General features: G+C 39.0%; 1 protein-coding gene across 20 annotated transcripts in view; it reads left to right on the top strand.

Moving 5' to 3' along the window:
• PTPRF (protein tyrosine phosphatase receptor type F) overlaps positions 1-24878 on the top strand; it is a 478748-nt gene that overhangs the window by 358732 nt on the left and 95138 nt on the right. For all 20 annotated transcript variants that reach the window (XM_053392724.1, XM_053392743.1, XM_053392742.1 and 17 more), the window contains one exon: positions 17928-18116. In XM_053392724.1, coding sequence (XP_053248699.1) covers positions 17928-18116 — 189 coding nt within the window. The remainder of the gene's footprint in view (positions 1-17927; positions 18117-24878) is intronic.

Below are 24878 nucleotides of genomic sequence, written 5' to 3'. Positions count from 1 at the left end.
AAAGGTGAAAGAATGTACCTTCAGTTTCTTTACATTTCCAACATTTATTGTCGGGCAAATGATATATTTTTGCAAGCTTGACTGGGGTCATGTACCACCTGTATATCATTTTCATAATATTCTCTCTTAAGGCATTGCATGCTGTAAATTTCATACCTGTGGTCCACAACTGTTCCCAGTCAGCAAACATAATGTTATGTCCAACATCTTGTGCCCATTTAATCATAGCAGATTTCACCGTTTCATCCTGAGTATTCCATTTCAACAGCAAGTTATACATCTTTGACAAAATCTTAGTTTTGGGTTCTAACAGTTCTGTTTCTAATTTTAATTTTTCCACCTGGAAGCCGATTTTCTTGTCCAAATTATATGCCTCCACTATCTGATAATAGTGTAGCCAATCTCGCACTTTGTTTTTTAGTTTCTCAAAGCTCTGCAGTTTTAGTCTATCTCCCTCCTGTTCCAAAATTTCCCAATATTTCAGCCATTTGGCCTCCATATTGAGCTTTTTCTGAGCCTTCGCTTCCAGTGGTGACAACCACCTTGGGGTTTTATTTTCCAATAAATCTTTGTATCTTATCCAAACATTAAACAATGCTTTCCTGACAGTATGGTTTTTAAATGCTTTATGTGCTTTAACCTTGTCGTACCACAAATATGCATGCCAACCCAAAACGTTGTTAAAACCTTCTAAGTCCAAAATGTCTGTGTTCTCAAGCAGCAGCCAATCTTTTAGCCAGCAGAATGCTGCTGATTCATAGTAAAGTTTAAAGTCTGGCAGGGCAAATCCGCCTCTTTCCTTTGCATCAGTTAATATCTTAAATTTTATTCTGGGCTTCTTGCCCTGCCAGACAAATCTAGAAATATCTTTCTGCCACTTCTTGAAACAATCCATTTTGTCCACAATCTGCAATGTTTGAAACAAAAACAACATTCTAGGCAAAACATTCATCTTTATAACTGCAATTCGACCCAACAAGGTAAGCTTCAAATTTGACCAAATTTCTAAATCTTTTTTCACTTCCGTCCAACATTTTTCATAATTATCTTTAAATAAGTTCCCATTTTTGCTGTCATATTAATCCCCAAATATTTCACTTTCTTGACCACGATTAAACCTGTCTCATTCTGAAACCTCTCTCTTTCAATCGGTGTTAAATTTTTCTCTAAAACCTTAGTTTTTGACTTGTTCAGTTTAAATCCTGCCACTTGACCAAATTCTTGAATTAGTTCTAAAACCCTTTTAGTACTAGATTCTGGCTCCTGTAACATCAGTACTAAATCATCTGCAAATGCTCTCAATTTGTACTGTTTGGCTCCGACCTGTATACCTTTAACCAACCGGTCCCTTCTAATCATGTTCAGCAAAACCTCCAGGACCGATATAAAAAGCAATGGAGAGATTGGGCACCCCTGTCGTGTCCCTTTTTCTATCTTAAATTCTTCCGTCACCACATTGTTTACAATTAATTTTGCCTTTTGTTCAGAATATATTGCACCTATTCCATTTTCAAAACCTTGGCCTACCCCCATCTCCTGTAGGTTCTTCTTCATAAAGCTCCAAGAGATGTTGTCAAAAGCTTTCTCCGCGTCCACAAATATCAAAACTGCTTTAGTATTTATATTCACTTCTAACTTTTCCAGTATATCAATTATATTCCTCAAATTATCAGACAAATGTCTTCCCGGGAGAAAACCCGTTTGGTCTTTATGAATCTCTTCCATCAATACTTTTTTCAATCTCTTGGCCAGAATGTCAGCAAAAATTTTGTAATCCACATTAAGTAACAATATAGGGCGGTAGTTCTTAAGCTGAGTCTTTTCAGTCTCTGTTTTCGGTATAAGTGTAATATACGCCTCTTTCCATGACTCTGGTGCCCTTTTCCCTTCCAAAATTTCATTGCAGACTTCCTTCAAAGGTTGTAATAGCCACTCTTTCAAAGATCTATAATATCTAGAAGTCAGCCCATCCGGTCCTGGAGATTTGCCCAATTGCATATTTTGAATGGCACCTTCTACTTCCTGTTCAGATATTTTATAGTTCAACATTAATTTACTTTCTTGAGAAATTTTCTGTAATCCATTTATTTTCAAAAATCTGTCTATATCCATTTCTTTCTGAGGCCCTTGTGAATATAATTGTTTAAAGTACTTCTGGAAACAGTTTCTAATCTCAATTGGGTTATGTATGTTCTTTCCTTCCACTTCTAAATTTGTAATAGTATTTAATTTTTGTCTTTTTTTCATTTGCCAAGCCAGCAGTTTCCCACATTTGTTAGCTGATTCAAATGTCTTTTGTCTCATTTGTTTAATTTTCCATTCTATTTCCTGATTCATCATTTCCATATATTGTACTTGATATAATTTTATTTCTCTCAAAATCTCCTGCGACTTTGGTTTTGCCCTCAATTTCTTCTCACTTTCTTTTATTTTCTCCAAAATTTTGTCTTTCTTCTCATTTTGACTTCTCTTCTTTATTGCATTCTGTTGTATCAGAAACCCTCTCATAACAGCTTTGCTTGCGTCCCAGATTACTCTTTTTTCTACATTGGTGTTCATGTTTATTTCAAAATAGTCTCTCAAAGTTTTTTGGGCCTTTTTATACACTTCTTCATCTCCAAATAAGGTGTCATTCATCCTCCATCTGAAGGAGCCGGATGATATTTGCTTCATCTCCATCCTTAGAGCATTATGGTCGGAGCAAGTTTTTGGGCAGATTTCCACTTTCTTTATCTTTGGTGCCATTCCTCTAGTTACCCATATTTGGTCAATTCTAGTCCATGTCATCTTGGCTTCAGAAAAGAAGGTTCCCTCTCTTCCCAAGGGATTCTTCGTTCTCCAAATGTCCACTAAATCCATATTGTCTGTCATCTCAAAAAAGGTTTTGGGTAGTCTCCCATCCTTGGTGACTACCTGCCTTTGTGCCTTGTCCATGTTTGTAGATACTACTCCATTCATGTCCCCCATCAAAATCTTGTTATAATCCAAATAGTCCAATAAAATCTCATGCAACTTTTTAAAGAATTCAGATTTCCCCTCATTCAGTGCATAAATTCCTACGATCAAAAATTTCTCTCCTTGAACTTGAATTTCAATTGCCAAAAATCTTCCTTGTTCATCTTTAAAAATTAGTTTCGGTAATAGTCTCTCCTTTGCATATATCACAACTCCTCTTTTTTTAACTTTATCCAATGAGATAAACTCCTGTCCCAATCTCTTGTTAATGAGTATTTTCCTGTGTAACCTTGTTACATGGGTTTCTTGTAGGCAAATCAAGTCCAATTGTTCCTTTTTTAGTAGGTGAAAAACATATACTGACTTTAAAATCTGAGGGAGAAGCAATTATATTCTGTAAGAAAAATGAATCCCCTTAACTCTCTTATTTGACTGAATACCGCATACAGTATCTCTGAGACTCCCACAGTGTGTTGATTGAATTTAGGGACCATTTCATCATTGAAAAGTTAAAGAGAAGCACCCTTCTGTCTGTGCCCTAAAATGAGAAATACCTGTCCTGCTGAATGGTTTGATGTTTTGTTGATGAAAACACTGGCAGCCTTTGGATGGGTGGAGGAGCATTTTTCACTTCTACGAGCATTGGCATGTGCAGCATCAGCAGAAATACAGGAAATACAATTTTGAAGTGTTGTGTTGGAATTTTTGTTGATCTGCTGTATTGGGTTTGTATTGATGCACACACAAAGAAGGGGAAGAAATAGCCTGATCCCAAGATTCTGGCATGATTCCACTGTCAACCTGCTGCTTGTTTGAAATGTTATTTTTAATTCATGAGGTATTTGTTTTAAAGCCCTGTCTGAAATTACTAACCACAGATTTTTACAGTGCATGTTTCAAAAAACTAGATGGTGTTTCAGTGCTGTGGATAAAGACTGAGATCCCAGTACCTAATATTTTGGTTAACAAACTCCTCCCAGTAAACTCTGATCAGTTACATCAAGCAAATATTATAAAGCATCACTTGTTAAGATTATTACTTTATTTATGCTTGTATCCAGATCACTGGCTTCCTATTTGCAAGTCTCTCTGCCATGACTATGTAGCTTTTGCAAGGTGGTTAAGATGACCAAATACCAGTGCCTAAATTTCAGCAGGAGTCGCAAGATCATCATTGCATATTATCAGTGCTTTTTTCTAAAAAAAAAAAAAAAAAAAAAAAGTTTAGGGGTACTCTCCTTTTCCTACTCATATTGAAATACTGCCCTCAATGAGGCAAAACTTAGGTTCACAAAATGTTTAGGGGGCATGCATACCCCTGCGTACCCCCAGAAAAAAAGCATTGCATATTATAGATGTTTCTCTTACGGTTAAGAGAGAAAGCAAATTTATAGACTTGGCTCTTTAAAAAATAATTTGCATTTGATTTCACATCTATTTTTTTAACAGCAAAATAATAGTAGTTTTCTCTGACTTACGCCCCTTACCCAGTATCAAAAATATTGCCATAGCAGAACCAGAATCCTAATATTTTATATTTTGCTGAACTGGCTAACTAAGACTGCAATCCTAACCTCACTTAACCAAGAGTAGGTCTTACTGAATTCAATAGTACATGATTAGGGCTGTGTTGAAGTTTGCTCCTACGCAGTAAATTATTCTGCTGTGATTCTTACTCATTCATAGATTCAGCTTATGCTAGGTGGTGTACTTAAAAGCTCTGGGTTCGTGGAAGTTTTGCTAGACCCATATTTGATCCTGGATACCCAGATTACATTCTATTGCTGGAGAGAGTAGATCAGGCCATGATGGCATACGGTATATCTAAGTTACAAGGGGCTGCCTTTGAAAAGTTTCTGGGAAATTCACATTGTAAAAAATGTAGCACCCAGATTGATGGCTACAACTGAGTTTTGAGAACATGTCAGCTCACTATTCAAACGGCATTGGTTCCCGAAATTTCTCTTGTAGTGTAAGAAGCAAACATCGTAAGGCTACTCAATGAATTCATGTCCAAACTGAAAATTTGAACTGAGGGCATCAAATCATTATTATTTACTACCCCCCCCACCATATCATGCTGCCTTGTGGGAGAGGCGACACTGCTGCTGTTATTATCTGCTGAAGGTACAGTACAGGGAATGGCTGTGTTATACAGTGGTACCTCGCAAGACGAATGCCTCGGAAGACAAAAAACTCGCAAGACGAAAGAGTTTTTCGTTTATTGAGTTGCTTCGCAAGACGAATTTCCCTATGGGCTTGCTTCGCAAGACGAAAACGTTTTGCAAGTTTGTTTCCTTTTTCTTAAAACTGCTTGAAGAGGTGCAGTTGCGACTTGACCGTGCTTCGCAAGACGAAAAAACTCGCAGAACGAATTAATTTCGTCTTGCGAGGCACCACTGTAGATATTATAGAAAGGCATGATCAGAAAACATTAGCACTTTAAAGGTTAGCACTATCAGCCTTCACAGCCTAAATTCCATTTGAATGGCAAATATGACCATAGATTATTCAGTTAATTGGATAATCAGCCTGGTTTACATAATTCTGCTGAAGGTGAAGCTATCATAAGATGAACATTAATTCCTGAAAATCAACCCAAACTGATCATGTCCCAAACCTATCAGAGGCAGCTAGTGACCCAAATCTTCTCTCTATCCTTTCCTGTAGCTCAGAGTAGAAACAGTTAGACTTTAAATCCACTTGAGTGACAACAGGAATGCTTAATGTTAATATGGGGCCAAACTTTTAGATATTCAGAAGATTGATGCTGTCAGATTAATGTATTTCCTACATCATTTTTCATGTGTTAAGCATAAACTAGACTCAAATGGATCAAAATCAATGATCCATTAATTTTAATAGCAGGTTACATTAATGTTATATGGAAATGCTTTATTGATTATGTTGCTAAAAATGAAAATCTCTATACTAATAGTATATCACACCAGTGCAGATGAACAAGTCAGAAAATCCATGATAAATTAGCAGAGAAGTTAGAAAATAGAATTTAGAAGTAGCCAAAGCAATTCCTTTTCCACAAACATTGGCTATTTTACTTTTATGAATAGGTTTTTTAAATGCTCTGATGGTTTTGTCACAATGATAGTCACATACAAACTGAATTAAAATTGCTTCAAGTGTTGGGGCTTCTCATGGCAAATATATTACTTTAAATTCTTGCTTTGTGTGATGTGTTCTGGGCATTATTTTGAGCTGGTTATAACATAATTTAGTTCTCACAGTTACATGTGGAAATCAGATGAGTCCTAAAGAACTTGGAAACTTGCTGCTATTTTTTGGCATTTCTGTTGGTTTCTAATAAATGTATTGCTCAACTAGATTTTTTAAAGGGTTTTGCTTTTCTCATGGACCAACATGACTACTTTTTGTTTTTATGTCCCTTGGAGAATACCAAATCTAGCTCTTCAGGGCAGCATCTACAACTAGAGTAAGGCAATTTACTACCAACTGAAAATAAACTTTGGATTGGACAGCTTTATCCCTGCTAACCATTTGACACTATGTTTTTTGATACTGTATGTTTTGTTTTTGTCCAGTACACCTTCAAAACTAATCTCTAGTTTTGATAATGCTGCTATATTTGTCTTTTATTCTGCTAATTAGGAACTTAGGTGTTCATTTAAGGTGTTGGACAGATCTAGGTAACACCTGGAGTTTTGTTTTCAAAAATAGGAAGTAGTTATTGCTTTTTTTAAATCACAGAAACCTAGTATGTAACCTCATATCTGCAGTCCTTATCAGAGACTTATTCAGCCTGCAATCTGTTATCTTGGAAATGAGTTTACAAGCTGACCTTATGACTACAATATCCAGCCTAATTTTGGTTCTTGTTTTTTCCTTCCCCATACCTACATTGTGCATCGTATTTCCTAATGAATAGTTCTGCTACAATTATATGACATTTTTATTAGTCCTGTGATGAATATATTGCCCTGTTGTGGATTTTGGATTTTTTTACCAAAACCACTACATTTGCTTTTTATGGGTTATCTCTGTTCAAAAGATAAGCCTACAAATGGAACCTTAGATTGGGTTTTAAAATAGACAGTCATCTAGGTGAGTAAGAATCACCTTCAAGCACCAGTCAAGGAAGCCTCCAGCTGATGTTGTGCTACAAATCACTTCCTAGGGCACTGAAGATCTGGATAAGTTTGTGGATTTATTTCCAGGCATTCTAGATCACTGTTGTATTCTGCCTATGATCATCTGTGGAAAGTTAAATGGATAATCCATTCCAGTGCAGTTTTGCTACATATGTGTACTCTTTCACTACCAAATGTCATATGAATGCAAAATTTTGCAACTAGTTCAGAATTGGTACAACTGCATACTTTTATTTTAAGAAGTTCACCTTTGAGTACATCCCACTTATATTACAAAAACTGCCCTCTCAAGTTTAAGAGAAGTAGCAAAGCTGTCCTGATGAATTTTGCTTACACTTTCACTGTCTCACATATAAGCATATGCATATCCTAATTGTTTGTAACTTGTCTATTGCTGGATGATTTGCAGGAAAGCAGAAATTTAGGATATATCAAGTGGATCCTGAAAAGGTAGCATGGGTAATTCTGATATAATACTTCCATATGTATTCTTTCTGTGGAATCATGATTTCTTTTAACTATGGTTTGTTCAGACAAGCAAACGAGCCATGGCTGGTTTCTCCAAAGCTTGGTTTGTTTTCCAGTTGTTCTTGCCTCACGCCCCTGTAGCTTGGCAAGTATCTATAGTAGGGTGGTCAAACAATACATGCTTAAGCAAGATTGTTGTGTTAGGACAAAACACCAAGCCATAGTAAAAAGAAGTGTGGTTGGTATCTGTCTGTCTTGGGAGACAATGGAAGAGTGCGCCTTCGGGAGCGAAGTCAAATTGTTGGATAGTTACAGCGCCTGCTGGAACGATATGAGAAAGTCATGCTTTGTTGCAGCTGGGGCAGATGAATGCAGCTGATGCAAGTGTACCATGGCACTTCTTCTTGCTGCACTGCTCCCAGCAGTTACTCCTCCTCTGGTCACTTCTGTTCATAAGTAAGCAGCACAGAACCACAGCTTCACATTGTGATTTGTTACCAGAAAACAAACCATGGTTAGTCTGCTGGTCTGGGTTCCATCACTGGAACAAACCACACTGTAGCTGAACAAGCCATGAATTAGTCTAATGTATAAACCAGGCCACTGTCAACTTTAGAAACCAAATTTATGCATAATATTGCATCTAAAGGAGATTTCTGCATTAAAGTATATAAAAGCATGAATAGCTCCCAATCATTTATTTTGCAGGAGGACAGACATAAGTAATATTAAGAATTTCTCTAACTTCTGTTTTCCTTGTGTATTCATCCAACCAATCATTTTAATGAAACAGTGTGATTTCATATATTTTCTTTTTAAAATATTTTTAATTAAAACCACAAGAACAGAAGTTGGCCTTTCTGAAAATCAATTACTACATAAATACTTCATTCAGTTGCCTAATAGTAAACTAATATTAAACAAACCTAAACTGTATGTTTGTCTTTTGGTGTGTAGAAAAGCTGGGGGTCTGAAATGTTGTGAGTCTGTGTTGTGCTGCATAATTCTGTTGACATGTTTGTAACAATGGGAAAGAGGAAAGCCTCTGCCTTGCCTGATGGCAAAAAAGGTGAAATAGGAGAGCTGAAATTAGTACCGACATACTTGCTTGCTGTCCCTAGAGCTTCTGCTGCCTCTTAGAAGAGCAGCTATATCAGATAATGAAAAATAGACGCTCACCAGCCAGTCAAACTCCACGGTTGAAAAGGTATCAGAGGTTTGTAAATTTTAGATAATTAATAATCCAGTATTATCCACTGCTGGATAATTAATATTCAGTAGTTAATACTGCTAATTAATATCCAGCAGTTAATACTACTAATAAGGTTAAATAGCAGTTTCCTGGCAGTGAAGATAACATTCTCCTTTTGCTAGATTTTGATGATGATTTCCTTGGCTAGATCATAGCTCTACTGCTTTGTAGAGGGGAGGGGCAGATGAAATACAAATCTGGTAATGTAAAAATAGTATTCATAACCTCAAGAGAGTGAACAGCCACAGGTGATTTGTCTAGTATTTCTCTTGACAGTTTGCCAGAAGGCTATTACCCTCTTGTTGCATATGGGGGTCTTAGAAAATACTGCAATAAATATTTGATACACAGAGCATAAAGCTGGAAGAAATTTGTTGAGAGAGAGGATTAGCAGATGTCGTTCATTTTCACGCTTATAACTTGATACTACACAGTGATTTGTAATTAGAGGGTTAAGATGGATTAGCTTGAATGAAAATGAAATTCAAACTGCAGAAAGTCTATAGGAGCAAGCAGGAATGAAGATGCAGCCTCATAGTGCAACAGCACAAGATTTGAACTTGATATGCTATAGTGCAAGGCTATATTATTCAGTTAAATAATGTGATATATATTTATTATTTCATTTATCTACCACTCTTCATAACAATATGACAGCATGGTTTACAGATAGAACCAAATACAGAACCACATCAGTCAGTAAGAACAATCTTAAAATCTGCTCCAAACAACAGTGGGATAATATTTTGATTTATTACATTTCTATACCACCTTTATTTCCCAAAGGATATCAAGGTGGTGTACATGGTTCTCCTCCTCCCCATTTCATCCTCACAAGAACCCTGTGAGGTAGGCTAGGCTAAGAGATGGTGGCTGACCCAAGGTCACCTAGCGAGTTTCATGGCTGACTGGAGATTCAAACCTTGCTCTCTTTCTCCCAGGTCCTAGTCCAACATTCTAATCCTTATGCCACACTGGCTCTCTTAATATGACTAATCAACCATTCAGTAAATCAAAGGTCTCAAGGACCAGTGTGAAACAACTTTAAAAGTCCCACTTGAATAAGTGCATCTTAAGTAACAAGTGAAACTGAAATAAAAATGATACCTGACACACCTACAGAGATAGGGAGTTCCATAAAGAGGGTGCCACAGCAGAGAAGGCGCTAGCTTGGGACACTGCTCCTCAGACTTAGCCTATAGGCAGCAACACAAGAAGCCCTTGGCCAGTGATCTGAATTGTCAAGCTGGCACATACCAGGAGAGGTAGTCGGTCAGGTACTTGAGCCCCAAGCCATTATTGTCAGCATCAATACTATGAAGTCAGCTCAGTACCTAAAAGGCACACAGTGCAGATTCTGGGGAATATGACTAATTTAGCATGCCATTGAACTGAGCAGTGGTGTTGTTATTACCCTCTGGCCCCATTTACTACAGGCAAGGCCCAAAAGTTGTCCATGAGGGAATGTAACCATTGGGCAGAAAATTATTTCCCACTCCTGTCTTATGGCTTCCCATTTTTCATCTAGGAACATTAAAATTGCCTCCTTGTTGAGTCAACCTGTCCATTATATTTTTGTCCAGAATATGACCAGAATTGAATGCTGCAGTAGAAAAGCACGAGACAATTATAGTGCGAGCCATTTCCTACCATCTAGAGAATTAGTTTAGGGGCACTTAAAAGACTAAGGGTGTATTTCCTATTAACAACCTCGTCTTCTTTTGATTTGCCAATTTGTTCTTTATTGGTGTTGGATTTTTTATATATTTTTTTAAATGCAATAAGCCTTTAGAAGTTTGGGCTGACTCAGATGATTTTTGTGTGTGTGAACAGTTATGCTTTAGGTATTTTTCAGGTACCAAATATTTGTTTATGTTCTGCTCTTGTCTGTTGTTTCATGTGGTTAAATTCCCTAGAGATGATCCTCTTAAAAGCTTCTTATTTCCCTGAGAATGGAACATTTTTAAAATGTACCTTCGGTGTGTCCCTTCGGAGTGCCACATCACAGTCTGTTGGCGGGGCTGTCATTAGAAGCTGCTATGTATTTCTGTTGCTAGGAGTAACCTGAATTATTTGCCTTCCTCATGGTTGATGCTAAGTTGTTTTTGAAGTCCTTGTTTTATGGACCTCTCCTTTTAGTTCTTGGGTACTCTTGAGGTGTGCTTGGCTTTGGCAGAAACAGGCCCTCACTTTCCCCCACAAGTCCATAGTATATCACCTACGCATGCATTGCTTGCTTTACTACACTTCCCTGCCAACATGTGCTAATATTATTTTTTAAGAGTCACTGTTCTCACCCCTGCAAATTGTTCATAGAAATCTCTTAGTTCAGTTGTAGTCATGCCTGACCAGCACTGGACCTCTTGCCGCATAAACTGTAGTCATTCCTCTGGCCCTTGATCTGCTCTACTGCTCTTGATTGCCTGGCCTTAATTGAGCAACAGCATCATGTCACCAGCTTAAGGCTATATATTCAGCAAACAGAAGGAGTGGAGTGTAATGTGTGTTGGCATCTTAGAAGCTTGAACCTCCCATTAACAAATTTTTTGTTACTCAAAATGTTATAAATTACCGTATTTTTCGCCCTATAGGACGCACTTTTCCCCCTCCAAAAATGAAGGGGAAATGTGTGTGCGTCCTATGGGGCAAATACAGGCTTCAGGAAGCTCTGCGCAACCCTTGGGAGCCCGGCGCAAAGCCGCGCCGGGCTCCGGAGGGTTGCGCAGAGCTGCCTGCCCTCCCGGGCTCCGCGCAGCTCCGCGCAACCCTCCGGAGCCCGTGCCAAGCCGCACTGGGCTCCCAAAGGTTGCGCAGAGCTGCGTGCATTCTGAAGCCTCGAGCGCGCTGAAGAGCGCGCTCAGGCTTCACGCAGCTCTACGCAAGCCTGGGGAGACCGGCGCAGCTCCCTAGGCTTGCGGATAGCAGGCTGTTCTGGGGGCTGGGGTCGGGGGAAGCTTGGGCTTCCCCCGCGCCAGCCCCGTGCCTGGAGGGGAAATAATTTTTTATTTACGCGGTGCATCCTATGGGGCGAAAAATACGGTATCTCATTTATCTAGAGCATCATAACTTATTTTCTGTTAAAACATTCAGAGTGGTATACAAACGATCAAAACAAAACAAAACAAATGGTAAGTATAAAAAGCAACAGTAATAACATACCATTCTAATTAAACTAAAAATGCTCCGTAACAAAATATTCAGAAGCTTGTGGGAAAACAGAAAGGCACTTAAGCTTGGCTGCAATCCTCAGAAGGTTGTTCTAAATCTTAGTGTGAGCACATGTAGATCTTCACTAAGTACCGTAGATTTTATCTAGAGAATAACTTCCCTAACTTGATATAAAGGAATATGAAGCTGAATATGGAGGGAAAGCATGTCATAAGGTGTTCATTCATTCATTCATTCATTCACCTGGAAAGTTAGCCCATCTAGGAGAAGGAAAACTCTGATCCTAAAGCCTTGCGGGGTATCTTTGGGAGAAGAAAAGATAGAATAAACCCTTCACAAATCTAGAGTGGAGTCCCTAGGACGGTTGGATGGTGCCTTGTATGCCTCCTTCTGGCAACTCGTGTAGCCAAGCTGGTGTCAAATGTATTGCTCTGCTTTCCTTTGGATCACATCAGTGAGGCCAAAAGTGGAATTGTATTGTTTGGGCAGCAGCCTCCATAAACACTGCTCAGACTTGCGCCCTGGGAAGGTCACTTTTGTGCTGCTAATGCAGCCGTTTGTCATCACCCCCAGAGGAGCTCTCTCTCGACAGATAGATACCAATAACAACAATATATTTTGAGTGAATATGTTGATAATGATAAATATTCTGTGCAATTTCTTTAAAAATATTCTGCAGAAGTATGGAATCAATATGGTATATAGCACAAAACTTGGAAGCCTGCAAATGTGTAGGCAGTGTTTGAGGGGAGCATTTTGACAGTTGTGTGACAAGCAGAAAGGAAACAGTACAGCTTTTCCTGACATGGTGTGAAGAGATAGGGAAATGGCACCTGGCAAATGCCTCTTATGCTGCTTTTAAATGCCTAGTTTTATCGCACTCCTATCTCCCCTAATTCTCAGTCTGTTATCCACACCCCGTGTTCTTTTCCTACTGTCCTCTGTCACGGCAAAGTGGCACTATCCATTGTCATTTATCAACCCTTTCCATATTAGGCCTTCTCAGGTCTGTAGTACCCTCACTTATCTTTTTGGAGTAATTAAAAATGAATGCAAGTGGAACTTAAACAAAAAGAAAAGTAATTTTTTGGCCTTTAAGTCCTACTAAGCATGTGACGACTACAGCACAGATCCTTTTAGAAAGGTAAGTGGTCTTCGCACAAACTGATAAATGTAGTTTTTTTCCAGACTAATGAGGAAAACCACCCAGGGGAAAAATACTTGGCTCAAAAATTTCAGACATGAAAGTTAGTTGTTTAAATTTTTGAGATAGTCAGGCATTTTCTTGAGTCTACCTCCTACCTTCCTCCTTGGGTTTTTAGTTCTTAATTTATTTCTCTTGCATCTTGATAGCTTAAATACTCAAAATAATGACCTTTTTCCTTATTCTGATTTGCATCATTCCTGCCAATATAAAGATGAGCTGATTGCTATGGTATGATTGACACGTTATTTGTGAGAGCCTGTAGTATATTCACAGTGTGCCTACTGGTCTGTCATTGTTTTTTCGTGTAATTACTTTGGGTTGTGTCTAGTGCTAGCCCTACTCAGTGTATACTCATTAAAACTAATGAACATGACTACCTTAGGTTCATTCATTTCATTGAGTCTGCACTCAAGTAGGACTAGTTCTGACTACAACTTTTTGTCTTTCATCTAAATGCATTCAAAGGATTAACCCAGATTTTCTGATGTTGATGCATAATATCTGAGTAGCAGTATTAAAGAGTCTCCAAATTGTTATGCATATTGCGGTTTTTCATACCATATGTCCATAAACAGTTTCTACACTATAGTATGATAGGTATTTTGGAACTACAAAAATGTGGGATTGTTTATTAATCAAGCATCCTATAGGACAGAATATATAACTAACCTTCAGAGTCCAGAATGAACCTGGACCTTGTATAATATTACCAGCTGTGAATATTCAGAAATTTTCTCTTATTCCTAATCAGAAAAATGTCCAAAGAGCTCATTTGGGATTGCATTATTTATCTTGGGGAATCTGAAACTGATTTTTGAAATCTGAATAAATTTGTTGCGTACTACTAAAATTAGTATTACTAGATACTAACACCCATGAGGAATAATGAGGAGCTTGGGGAGGGGGGAGAGTAAAAAAATCCCCTCCCACTTCATGGTGCTTAAGTTTTCATGTTCAGAACACCCTTGAGTTAGCCACAAACCTCCCCTTCTTTTTGAACTTCTTGTTTAAAACGAAGTCTAGAGATGTGTACCTCACCCTATTTCTTTCCCCATCCAGTTCACCCAATTCTAATTAAACCTCCAATGCATGCTCGTGCACGCACCCATTCACACACCAGTTTGTGCTACAAAAGGGGCTATGAAACCCTAACAATTTAAAGCAGCATTGTGGAACATCTTGGGTGTGCCTGCAGAATAAGTCCACTGGCCTTTCCTCAGGCCCGCTCCCCCCCCAGCCCCCTGTCACCTGGACAGTACAGCACACAGCATGGAAGAAAAGCAAGCTGCCCATGGAGGAAAAGATCACACTCCATGGACAATTGGCAGCATTTCTGCACTGCATGTTGAGAAATTTTTTAACCCCTGAAGATGTATCCAATGTGTAAGGAAGGGTTATGGGCTGTCGGTCCACGTTTTCTTAGAGGTGTGGAGTCTTTATTGGTTAAGCAGAGAACTCTTTTCCTCTTAGCACAAAAAGAAACTGAGAAAGTGTGAAAAATGTCCATAAATATGTTTGCAGTTTTCTTTAACATTTTTGAAAGAGGATTGTGATAAATGTGCTTACATAAATGGGATTTTTGTGGAGGAGGGAATTCACAGGTACCCATTTGTAATGACCTGCAAGGCTTTTGTACCTGGGTCAAAACAGTCTAACAGGCATCTGTCACATCATGGTGCTTGCTCTTGACTAATGTTCTCTATTAATGAAAATGAAGAAACACAATTGGCAGATCATTCAGGTATGGGTAAGAACTGTCACTCAGATTGAAAATAATTGCATCCACAGTAGAGATCGCAGTAATAGTTTCCAGAAGTCTTTGTTTAAAAACAGAAATGTGTTTCTTTCCTTACTGCCAAAGAACAACACCACCAAGAGCAAGAGTTCTCTGGCCTCCTCCTAATTTCACCTTTCAGAATCCAGGTTCAGATGTACGGATGCAATAGCAAATTAATTTAAAGAGAATATGATTCCATCCCAGTCTTTTGATTTCCAATTGAACCATACAACTGTTTATGTGGCAGCAATATGGTAAACCCATTACCACTTGATAAATTTTGTGCTGCAACTAGTCTTGTGGGTGCTTTGGCACATGGGTGTAGAACTGAATCCAGTTTGTGGGCCTGACCTTTACCTCCCCTTCTATTCCAGATCACGGCTCACATCTCCTATCTTCTTGTAATGACTTCACTAAGCTAGTCAGGACAATTTGTATGCCTGTCCCACACCAGATGTCCTATCTGACGTCAGGTGTACAGCAGATGGGCATAGTTTGGCCAAATCAACCTAGCGGGTCAAATGGAGAGGCCTGGTGGGCCTATTGAAGCCTGTGGACTGGAGGTTCCCCCACTGCTGCTTTAGTAGGTCCTCATTACATGTTGAGTTCCTTATGTTCCAGCTCAACTCTTCTTTCTGAGCTTTCCAACAAGTGGTATGAGAGATGTCAGTGAACTCACAAAGCTAATCACTGCCAGAAATTAGGAAAGACCACTTGAGGCAGTTTCACTTCATCTCCAACATCTTGTTTAAAATGTTCACATGAAACATCCCTTAGTCATGAACAGCAGTATTGTAGAAAGAGCTTAATTTGGGGGGGGGGCATGTGTAATGCTTATTTTGCATTGCTTTGTCCTGCTTAGCTGTCACTGCCATGAGTAAGTCCTGATAACATGTATTTTCTCTACTGCAGCTTGAAATGGCAACATTGGACTACGTTAATTCACTGGTTCTTTGCTTCGTGTATTCTCACATACAAACTGGGAAAGACTGCAAAAGGCTTAGAGATTAAATTTGATCACTTGGAGGGTTTGGCCTCCCTGGATTAACCACCTATTTTATATTGCAGGCAGCAAAGGTGCAGCTGTAATTCAGGCACACTTGGCTAGTTCCAAAAGACTGTTTTTGTTTGCTATTCTTTGTGTATGCCTTTGCAAGCTAAGCTGTGTCTCGTGATACTCTTCTATATCCCTGCTTTTGTTTAATTTTGTACTGTAGAGGAGTGTGTGTTGTGGTTGTATTGGTGCTGCTGTTTCTTGTTTTTGAATGCTAGCTCTGGTGTCTTTCCAGTTAAGCTCTGTGTACCTTTTGTCTTTGAAAATCAATGGAGAGCAAATAAAAAAGAACTAGTTTTCAGTGTACCTTTTGCACAAAAACCCTTTTATGTTTGCTAGTGAAGAGGCGGTTTTTCGGGATGCCAGACTTTGCATACAAGAAATGGCTTGGGCTCTTATTAAGCTTCAGTTGCTTTTTTTTTTGGTGTTTCTTTTGAAAATTATAGATACCCACCATAGCCCCTTAACTCTGCGAAGTCAGAAACCAGATTCATTTCAATGTTCTCTCATGCTATAGAATATGGAAAAAGTAGTGTCTGCAAAGTGGATTTTTGACAAGATAGCAGACAAGGACGCCTGATAAAATGTGAATATTTTATTTGCACAATTTTGCATTGCCCTGTAAATAGGTTGACCATTCAGAGATAAGCAGAATAGAGAAGGCTGGAGGGACTAAAATGTTATGCAAATCATGAATATGCAGATTGGACATAGGAAGTTAACATGAAGGACAGAAGTATAAAACACTTAGACTTTGTTCATACAACACTTTAAACCGTACTTCAACTAAATGTTGCTTTAAATGTGAACACACAGCATGTCCTGGTGCATGCTGCTAAAATCACAGACCATTTGCTCTTCTTCTACCCACCATGTGGGAAGGAAGAGTAGAATGCTTGACTGTGTAGTCTATAAAAGCACAGGTTTGTCTTAATCCAGTAGGAAGGAATGATTTCCGTAGCTCAAATATCCAGATAAGAACACCAGCTGATGTGGGACTGGCTGGTAAGAAGAGATCTAACACTCTAGTTTTGCTTAAGTATCTGCAAACAAAAGGATGACATGAGAATAAATGAGGTTCTAGTATTTTAAGAAGCTTTTAAATGGTGTTCTGACTTTTCTCATATATTTGTCTGTCTTGCTTGCAACTCATGTTTAGCAGAGAACAGTACATCTTGCCTAAGATGTGAGGAAATGTGCTGAGCTTAGGAGATATTTGCTGAAGTGCTGCTCTGGAGCATTTGGGGGTTTTCTGTACAGGCCTCATAATGGCCTCAGCTACACTTACCTGTAAGGGTAGTACAGCTACTGCAGATAGAATTACCTTTTTCTCTCACTGCTGAATTTTCTTTTTTCAAACTGTTCATCATAGTGATACTTTCATCTTATAATAGAGCAGTAAGCCACGGCAGGGTGTACATTGCTCATTTTCTGCACGCCTCAGGTATCTTCAATTGCCTGGGAGAGTTTCTGGCAGCTTCTTAATGTGCACCCTGACATGGATTGGTGCAATTGCTTTGGCTTGTTAATTTTACATTCATTTGTTCATCATAGTCATTTAATAATCATATGTGCCTTTGGAAGATCAGGACAACATGGGGAAAATTCAGTGAAAACTGAAATGAAAAATACTTGTCAGAGATTTGAGCTGCCTCTTCACTATTTTTGCTATGTTTATTGCTTTAGAGTCATATATACAGTCATATATTGTTTGAATGGGTGAGCTGCTGTGGAATCATGGACTCACCCCAATCTACATACAATTGCATGATCAAGCTTAGGAAAATAGGTTTGCCAGAGGAGTCACCTGTGCACAGCACTGATTGGCTGGTGCTTGCAATATTGCAAACCAATTTCCTGTTTTGGAATTTTGTCCCATTGCTACCTGTTAACATGATTCTCTTTCTATTGTGTTTCAGAGAACCAGATCCCATCTGGCTTTCCAACCATAGACATGGGTCCACAGCTCAAGGTAGTAGAGAAGGCCCGCACTGCTACAATGCTCTGTGCTGCCAGCGGTAACCCTGACCCTGAAATATCCTGGTTCAAAGACTTTCTTCCTGTGGACACAGCCACTAGCAATGGCAGAATCAAACAGCTCCGTTCAGGTAAAACAATAAAGTCTTCTCATTTCCTGACCCAACTCCACCCCAAATCTTTCTCTACAGGAAGCAACTGTGGTATTTTGTACCTAGATTGTGGGGTTCACTTTTTCACCCAACTTCTGCTACGTTTAAAACATTGTGTGACATGAAGAAAGGTTCGGGATTTGGGTGAGAGAGTAGATTTCAATAGTTAGGATATTTGTCCTTGTTAACTGAAGAAGCAGAGCCTTTTGAACATGCTTTCTTGTGTCCCATGAGCAAAGGAGATTTCTTATCCATGACCCGGTAGCATATTGGATCAGAAATATATCACTCCAATTCCAATATAGGTTCCTGCTTTCAGGATAGTAAAACACATGTCACTAGTTGTTCCACTTAGACCAACAGTCTGACAAAAAACATTTTGATTCATGAATAGTTACTCAGTTGGGCCAAAGACAGAAGCTCTTAGCCAGTTTCCAAAATGTGGAAAATCTGGATTTCTAAAATGCACAGGACATTCTTGAACAGAAATCTTCCCTGCTGCAGAAATTTTCCCCATTAAATGAGAAAATTATAAGAATGAAGGTTGGGGAATGATGGGAGGTAGCCTACTCACCCAGCTGCCTCCCTCATGAATTTATGTTAACCTAATGGCAACTCTGAAGAGGGCTGCTTAAAACATTTCAGTGGCTTCATACGTTCTACAATTCTGCCTCTTTTGGTAACAGGGAAACTCTTCATATAGCCATGGTGCCAGAGCACAGTGTGGATAGGAAGTGAGGATGGTCCTTTTGAGGGAGAGAGAGAGATTGTGATTGAGATATCTGCCCCATTCTAATGAGCATACATGCCCATTAGCTGGCCTCTGATAACTACTTGTATGCAAAACTACTACCCCCTGCAAGCAATGTAACTCATGTGTGGTAGTGGTCGTGGCTCTTAAATTGATATATATCAGATTCTGCAGAAATGAGTTTATAATTAGCTCCTTGCTGACACCTGTGAGACCTCAGTCTTGCAGTAGGCTCCCCCGCATATAGAGCAGTGAGCACTAATTACACTGATAAATTTACAGTTTATATAATTTCACAGTGACCTTTAGCGTAATCTCAATATGTTTGGGCTGAAAGAAAATATCACCCTCGTTAATTTAACTTGAAAGGCACTAAGCAGGCAGCATTAGGGAAGTGCATCCATGGATACTTGCTCTTCATACTTACTAAATCAGCATCCTCATCTAGGAGGATTGCAGATGAGCTGGGCAACCCTTAGGCACATGCTGGGCTCTCAACAACATTCACATCATGTGCACTCGCCTGCTGCTGAGCAAGCTTCAGGGAGGAAAAACCTGAGTTTAAAAACAAAACGTGTTCAGCACTACCATCACGTCCAAAGTTTATTTTGTTTTTCTTCATTGTAAGCAGTGTCTCAACTGAATTTCACCAGGGATTCGGAGTCCCCAGTTGTAGAAGACACTTGAATTTCCGGGAGGAGGGTAGAAATCAATGAGTAGCATATCTGCAGGCCTGAGAGAAAATTGATTAAGCTGTATGGAAGTAAATGAGGTTTATAGACTTGCATATAGTGAGCTCAAAAAAGAGGTTTAAAGTCTTTATTGGTAGGAACATTGGAAGAGCTCACAAAGCAACATTAGTATATGCCGCTGATCCAAATTGCCTCTACTCAATGAAGCTTCCTTTCCAGCAAGTGTGTAGAGGACTATTGTAATAAAGTAATTCATTTTCATAATCAAAAGAGGGAACTTTAAGTCTGCAGTTCATAGGGTTCTGAAACTGCATAGAACAGATAATGACCCAATTCACATGTAACACTAAGCCAAACAGAAGCTTAGCATGGAGGAGTCAAACCTCAAACTTATGTACAGATGTAATGCTAAGCTAAATCGTGGTTAATGCCTGGGCCATTTAGCAGCACCAGAGGGGGAATGCTGCATTGCAATCTTCATTCTGGGAACCTGCATGTTTGCTTTCTCATGCCAAGTTATGGTTTGGCTTTGCACTGCATGTGAACTGGGCCATTCTATTGCTCAGCTGCTGAAGACGTGGGCCCTTCCAAACACTCTCTATTTCTGTGTAGTATTTTCCCAGTGTTCAGACTGCAGTATATCTCTGAACAAATGCAGTTGTTTTCCCACCAGAATCTATAAGATGTACTGTGCCATGTCGAATGGGATTATGTGAGTGTCATGACCACCAGTTGGATAGGCCCCATGACACCACTGGTCTGAGAAGCTGAGGCAAATAGTGTTGAAAAGAGATGGATTTCTAGGCTCTATTGACAAATTAAAAACTGACAAGTCCCTGGGTCTGGGTGGCATCCACATGAGAGTTCTTAAACAATTCAAAATATCTAACTTCTCCCTAAGATTAGACTGCTTATCTGAGAAATTGAAAGCGGCCAGTGTAACACCAATTTTTAAACAGCGATTGGGGCGGGAGGGGGAATCCAGGAAGTTACAGGCCCTTTAGTCTGTTCTGGGAAAGCATTCTTAAAAATAGAATTAGCAAGCATATTGAAGAGCAAGTGTTGCTGAAGAAGAACCACCATAGCTTTTCCAAGAGTAAGTCCTGTCTCGGTGTCTCAGTAACCTTTTAGCATGTAAATAGAGGTGATCCAGTAGACATTGTGTACTCCAGCTTTCAAAAAGCCTTTGACAGAGTACCACACCAAAGACTCCCGAGTAAGCTCAGCAGGCATGGAATAAGAGCAAAGGTCTCTTATGGATCAGGAACTGTTTCAGAAACAGGGAACAGAAAGTTAGAATGGAGATCCCTTCCAATGGAGGAATGTTGGAAGTAGAATTTCTCAAGGATTGATGTTGGGGCCTTCTCCCTTTGATTTGCACAGAGTTAAGAGGGTGAATTGTGAGATGGCAAAGTTTGTTAATGATACCAAATCGTTCAGTGTGTTTAAAACAAAAAAAGGATTGTAAGGTGCTCCAGAAGGATCTCTCCAAATTGGGTGAGTGTGCATAAAATGGCAAATAGAATTCAATGTAAGGAAGTGTTAAGTGATGCACACTGAGGCAAAAAAAATCGTAAATTGGTGGTGACTCACTAGAAATGAGATTTTGGGGTCACAGCGGATAACTTGATGAAGTTGTTGACCCAGTGAGCAGCAACTGTGAAAAGTGCAGATTCCATGCTAGGGATCATTAGGAAAGGAATTTAAAATAAACCTGCTGATATCATAATGCTGTTATACAAATCTATGGTGCAACTGCATTTGGAATACTGTGTACGCTTGTGGTTGACTCTCCTCAAAAAGGATATTGTGGAGTTCAAAAAGGTTCAGAAAGGGAAAGCCAAAATGATCAAGAGGTTTCAGCAACTCCCCCATGAGAAGTTTACAATACAAGTTGAGTGACAGGGACATGGTAGAGGTGTGTAAGATTATTCATAGTGTGGAGAAATTGGATAGGGAGACATTCTTCTCCCACTTTCATAATAATTTGGGCCCATCCAATGAAGCTAAATGTTGGAGGATTCAGGATAGACATATAAAAGAAAGTACTTCTTCACACAGGTATATAATCAGCTGAAATAAAATTAACTAATTTATTATTAACTATGGCTACTTGCAGTTTAGTAGCGCTGCAGAGAGCTTGCTGGGGAGACCATGCATTAAAAAGGGACTCAAAAATAACTTAAACAAGGTTTTAATAACAATAACAAAAACTCCTTATACACTAAATACATCAACAACAAACCAGACCCAACCACCAACCCATCCCCCAGGGTAATGAGGGAGCTAGGTGCTGCTCCTTATATACTATGCCCAAATGCTGACACAGCTTAATTAACACAACCTAGTAGCACCTGCTATGACACAGCTTAATTAACACAACCTAGTAGCACCTGTAAGACTGGGTCTCGTTATTTGCCTTGGCCCTGGCCCTTAAAGACATACACAACTTGTGAAGCAATAATGAACCTTCACATTTTAAAGTGACCATTCAACAATCTACACCACCAAAATGTAGTTGTAGTTACCACTGTGGGTGGCTTTAAAAAGAGGATTAGGAATAAATTTATCAGTGGCTACTAGTGCCTTGATGTCTATGTACTATCTCTGCTGTCAGAGGCAGTATTGAGGTTACTGGGAATCATCAGTGGAAAGGGTGCTGTTGCTCTCAGGTCTTGCTTCTGAATTTCCAATAGGCATCTGTTTGGCCACTGTAGACAGTTTCTGAGCCAGCAGGGTTCTTCTAATGTATGCCACTTACCCCTATAAGCATGCCTTAAAGCGACTCACTGCAAAACAGCAAAAACATATGAATACGTCACTACACTAAATAGTCCAAAACCAATTCATTACAAAATATAACAAAATTTGAATAAACAATTCATTTCGATAAAACAAACTTTATAATGTTTATATAAAATAGACAATATAAGTCATTAAATCTTATCAGTTGATATTATTTATATTAAATAGGTAAGCCAAAGCCAGATATGAGAAAGCCTTCCAGTATAATCATGCATTAATAAATAATATAACCAGTGCTATGTGCAATAAATGGCAAGCATATTTTATAGAACCTGCAGCAGATAATCTCTCACATGCCCCACTCTCATATTCTGATTAACTTTCTTACTTATTAAAAAAGAAAACAAGTATTTAAAGGTTATAGTCATATTTCCTACATTTACTGTGGAAGAAAACTAATGCCAAGTCTAGACAGTGGCTTGCAGCTCCTCCTCGTTATTGATTGTACAGGGCAATTTGTGGGCTTTTCCTCCAGGTGCAACTAAAAGTGGCATCCCAAAATGAAGTAAATAGTAATAAATGTTTGATCATAAAAACTAAACTGTGCCTTTACATGATACAATCTAAGAGAGGCAGTTGACTTACTTGTGTAAGATTCAGGTTGTGACATTCAATCTGAGTTTGTTTAAAGATGAACAAGATTAAAAAGCAGTCAAAATGTGTTAGGTTTTTACCTCAAGTGTTTAGGACATTGCTTTCAAAATGGAACATAGCCATAGAATGATTATGTTAGAGGCCTAGTTTCCCACTTCATCACTTGCTCCCCAAGCAAAGGAAGACAGATCTGCAACATAGAGGTTTGGCAACACAGTTCCTCTAATGATCCTGGCTGATGAGTGATGTAAAGATTTGCTGTTGTTAATTGTTTTTCTTTCTATCACACCCCTCCTGCACTTGCTGCTCAAGGTACTATTAAATAAAATAATGTTGTAAAATAAAGTAAGGGCATATTAAACATTGACTTACGTAGAGTGGAGGAAGGCGTGGCAGTGAAGATGTAGGCTAAGGAGAAGGCATTTACACTTTGCTGAAAAAATTGTGTAAAAATGAGAGGAAGCACACAAGCCAAAGCTGAAATGGGAGGTGAGATTGTATCATTGGCAAGGTTATGATTAAAAGATACTCCTACAGTACCAGATCAAGAAAGTGGCCAGCAAAGTTGCTCTTGCTGCTTGGGCCAGGCATTAATAGAAAATGTGGCTGGTCATAAATTAAAAGTAGTAATGAAATGGATGTAGTGTGGGCATAGTCATTCATCCATTTATGTGACTGCCATTCTGCCAAGGCAACCAAAATGGTTTATAATTTTGAAATACTGAAGCAACCAAAAACTACAAAATTTTGAACAACAGAATTCTCAGTAAAGCCAACCCTGGGAATGTTACTAGGAGGCATTGTAGGGTGGAAGGCATCCTACATTGGTGGGATCTGCATTACTTAACACCCAGAGCATCCAGTATAAGGAATAGCAGAAGTGTGGAAAGGATATAGAATTAGGGTGGCTTGGGCTGCAGTCCTAACTAACTTTCCTGGAAGAAAGCCCCATTGACTCTAGTCAGACTTACTTTTGAGTACACATGGTTAGGATTGAGCTTTTACTCAAAGTAGCACTCACATACCAACATTCTTTTCAAATATTATTGGCTTAGTTACCTCATTGGGAAAGTCAGATCCTCAGGTCTGCTATATCTGTAGTTCTGCATTCAAGGCTGTGCGAAGTGCCATATACCTCAAATTGGTTTGGATTTGGTTTAAATGGTCATTCAGACCTGAATGTTTCTAATGTAGATTATCAACGATATGGACAAGCCTTTTGGTCACATTCAAAGCTCCTTTGTGCTAGAAAGTGAGCAAATGAGTATGTCATTCCTGAACTATAATTTCCTATTTTCATTCAAACCAGGAAATTTTGGTTAACATCTTCAGAACAAACCAAGATATTAAACAGTTTTTCAAAGTTTAATTAAATGGTAACCATGGTTTCCTAGTTCAGATGAAATGGGAAACTATCGTTAATGAAAGACATGGTGGTTTGTTTTGCTTGAAGTGAGGAATGAAAGGACTGTATGCACAGCCAAATTCCTGCTCTTGTCTCTGCTTACTAAGGGTGCTTCCAGACAGAAGTTTATTGTGGAATTGCTGCTGAACCATGCAATTTTTTCTTGCTGTGTCCGCATGAAGTTGTCACCAAAATGCCAAGCAATTTTTTTTTTACATTTAATTTCCATACCCCTTACTGCGAAAAATAGATAAGTAAAAATAACTTGTTATAAGCCTTAAGTCACTTCGGATGTGGAAGCTAGTTAATGCATTAGCATTTTTGTGTGTGGTGATGGTGGCAGTTTGTCACATGTGTTGACATTTCAGTTGGTGGCCCCTAATGCGACAGTCTGTACACAGGTACAGAAATACCTGCATACATGCACAGAGCAGAAGGCAATGGAGGGTGGTGGTGGAGTGTTGGGCAGGAGGGACAACAAAACCATCTTCATA

This window comes from Podarcis raffonei, chromosome 6, assembly GCF_027172205.1.
Source record: "Podarcis raffonei isolate rPodRaf1 chromosome 6, rPodRaf1.pri, whole genome shotgun sequence".
In the NCBI taxonomy this organism is placed as follows: domain Eukaryota; kingdom Metazoa; phylum Chordata; class Lepidosauria; order Squamata; family Lacertidae; genus Podarcis; species Podarcis raffonei.
This window is presented reverse-complemented; position numbering and strand designations above follow the sequence as displayed.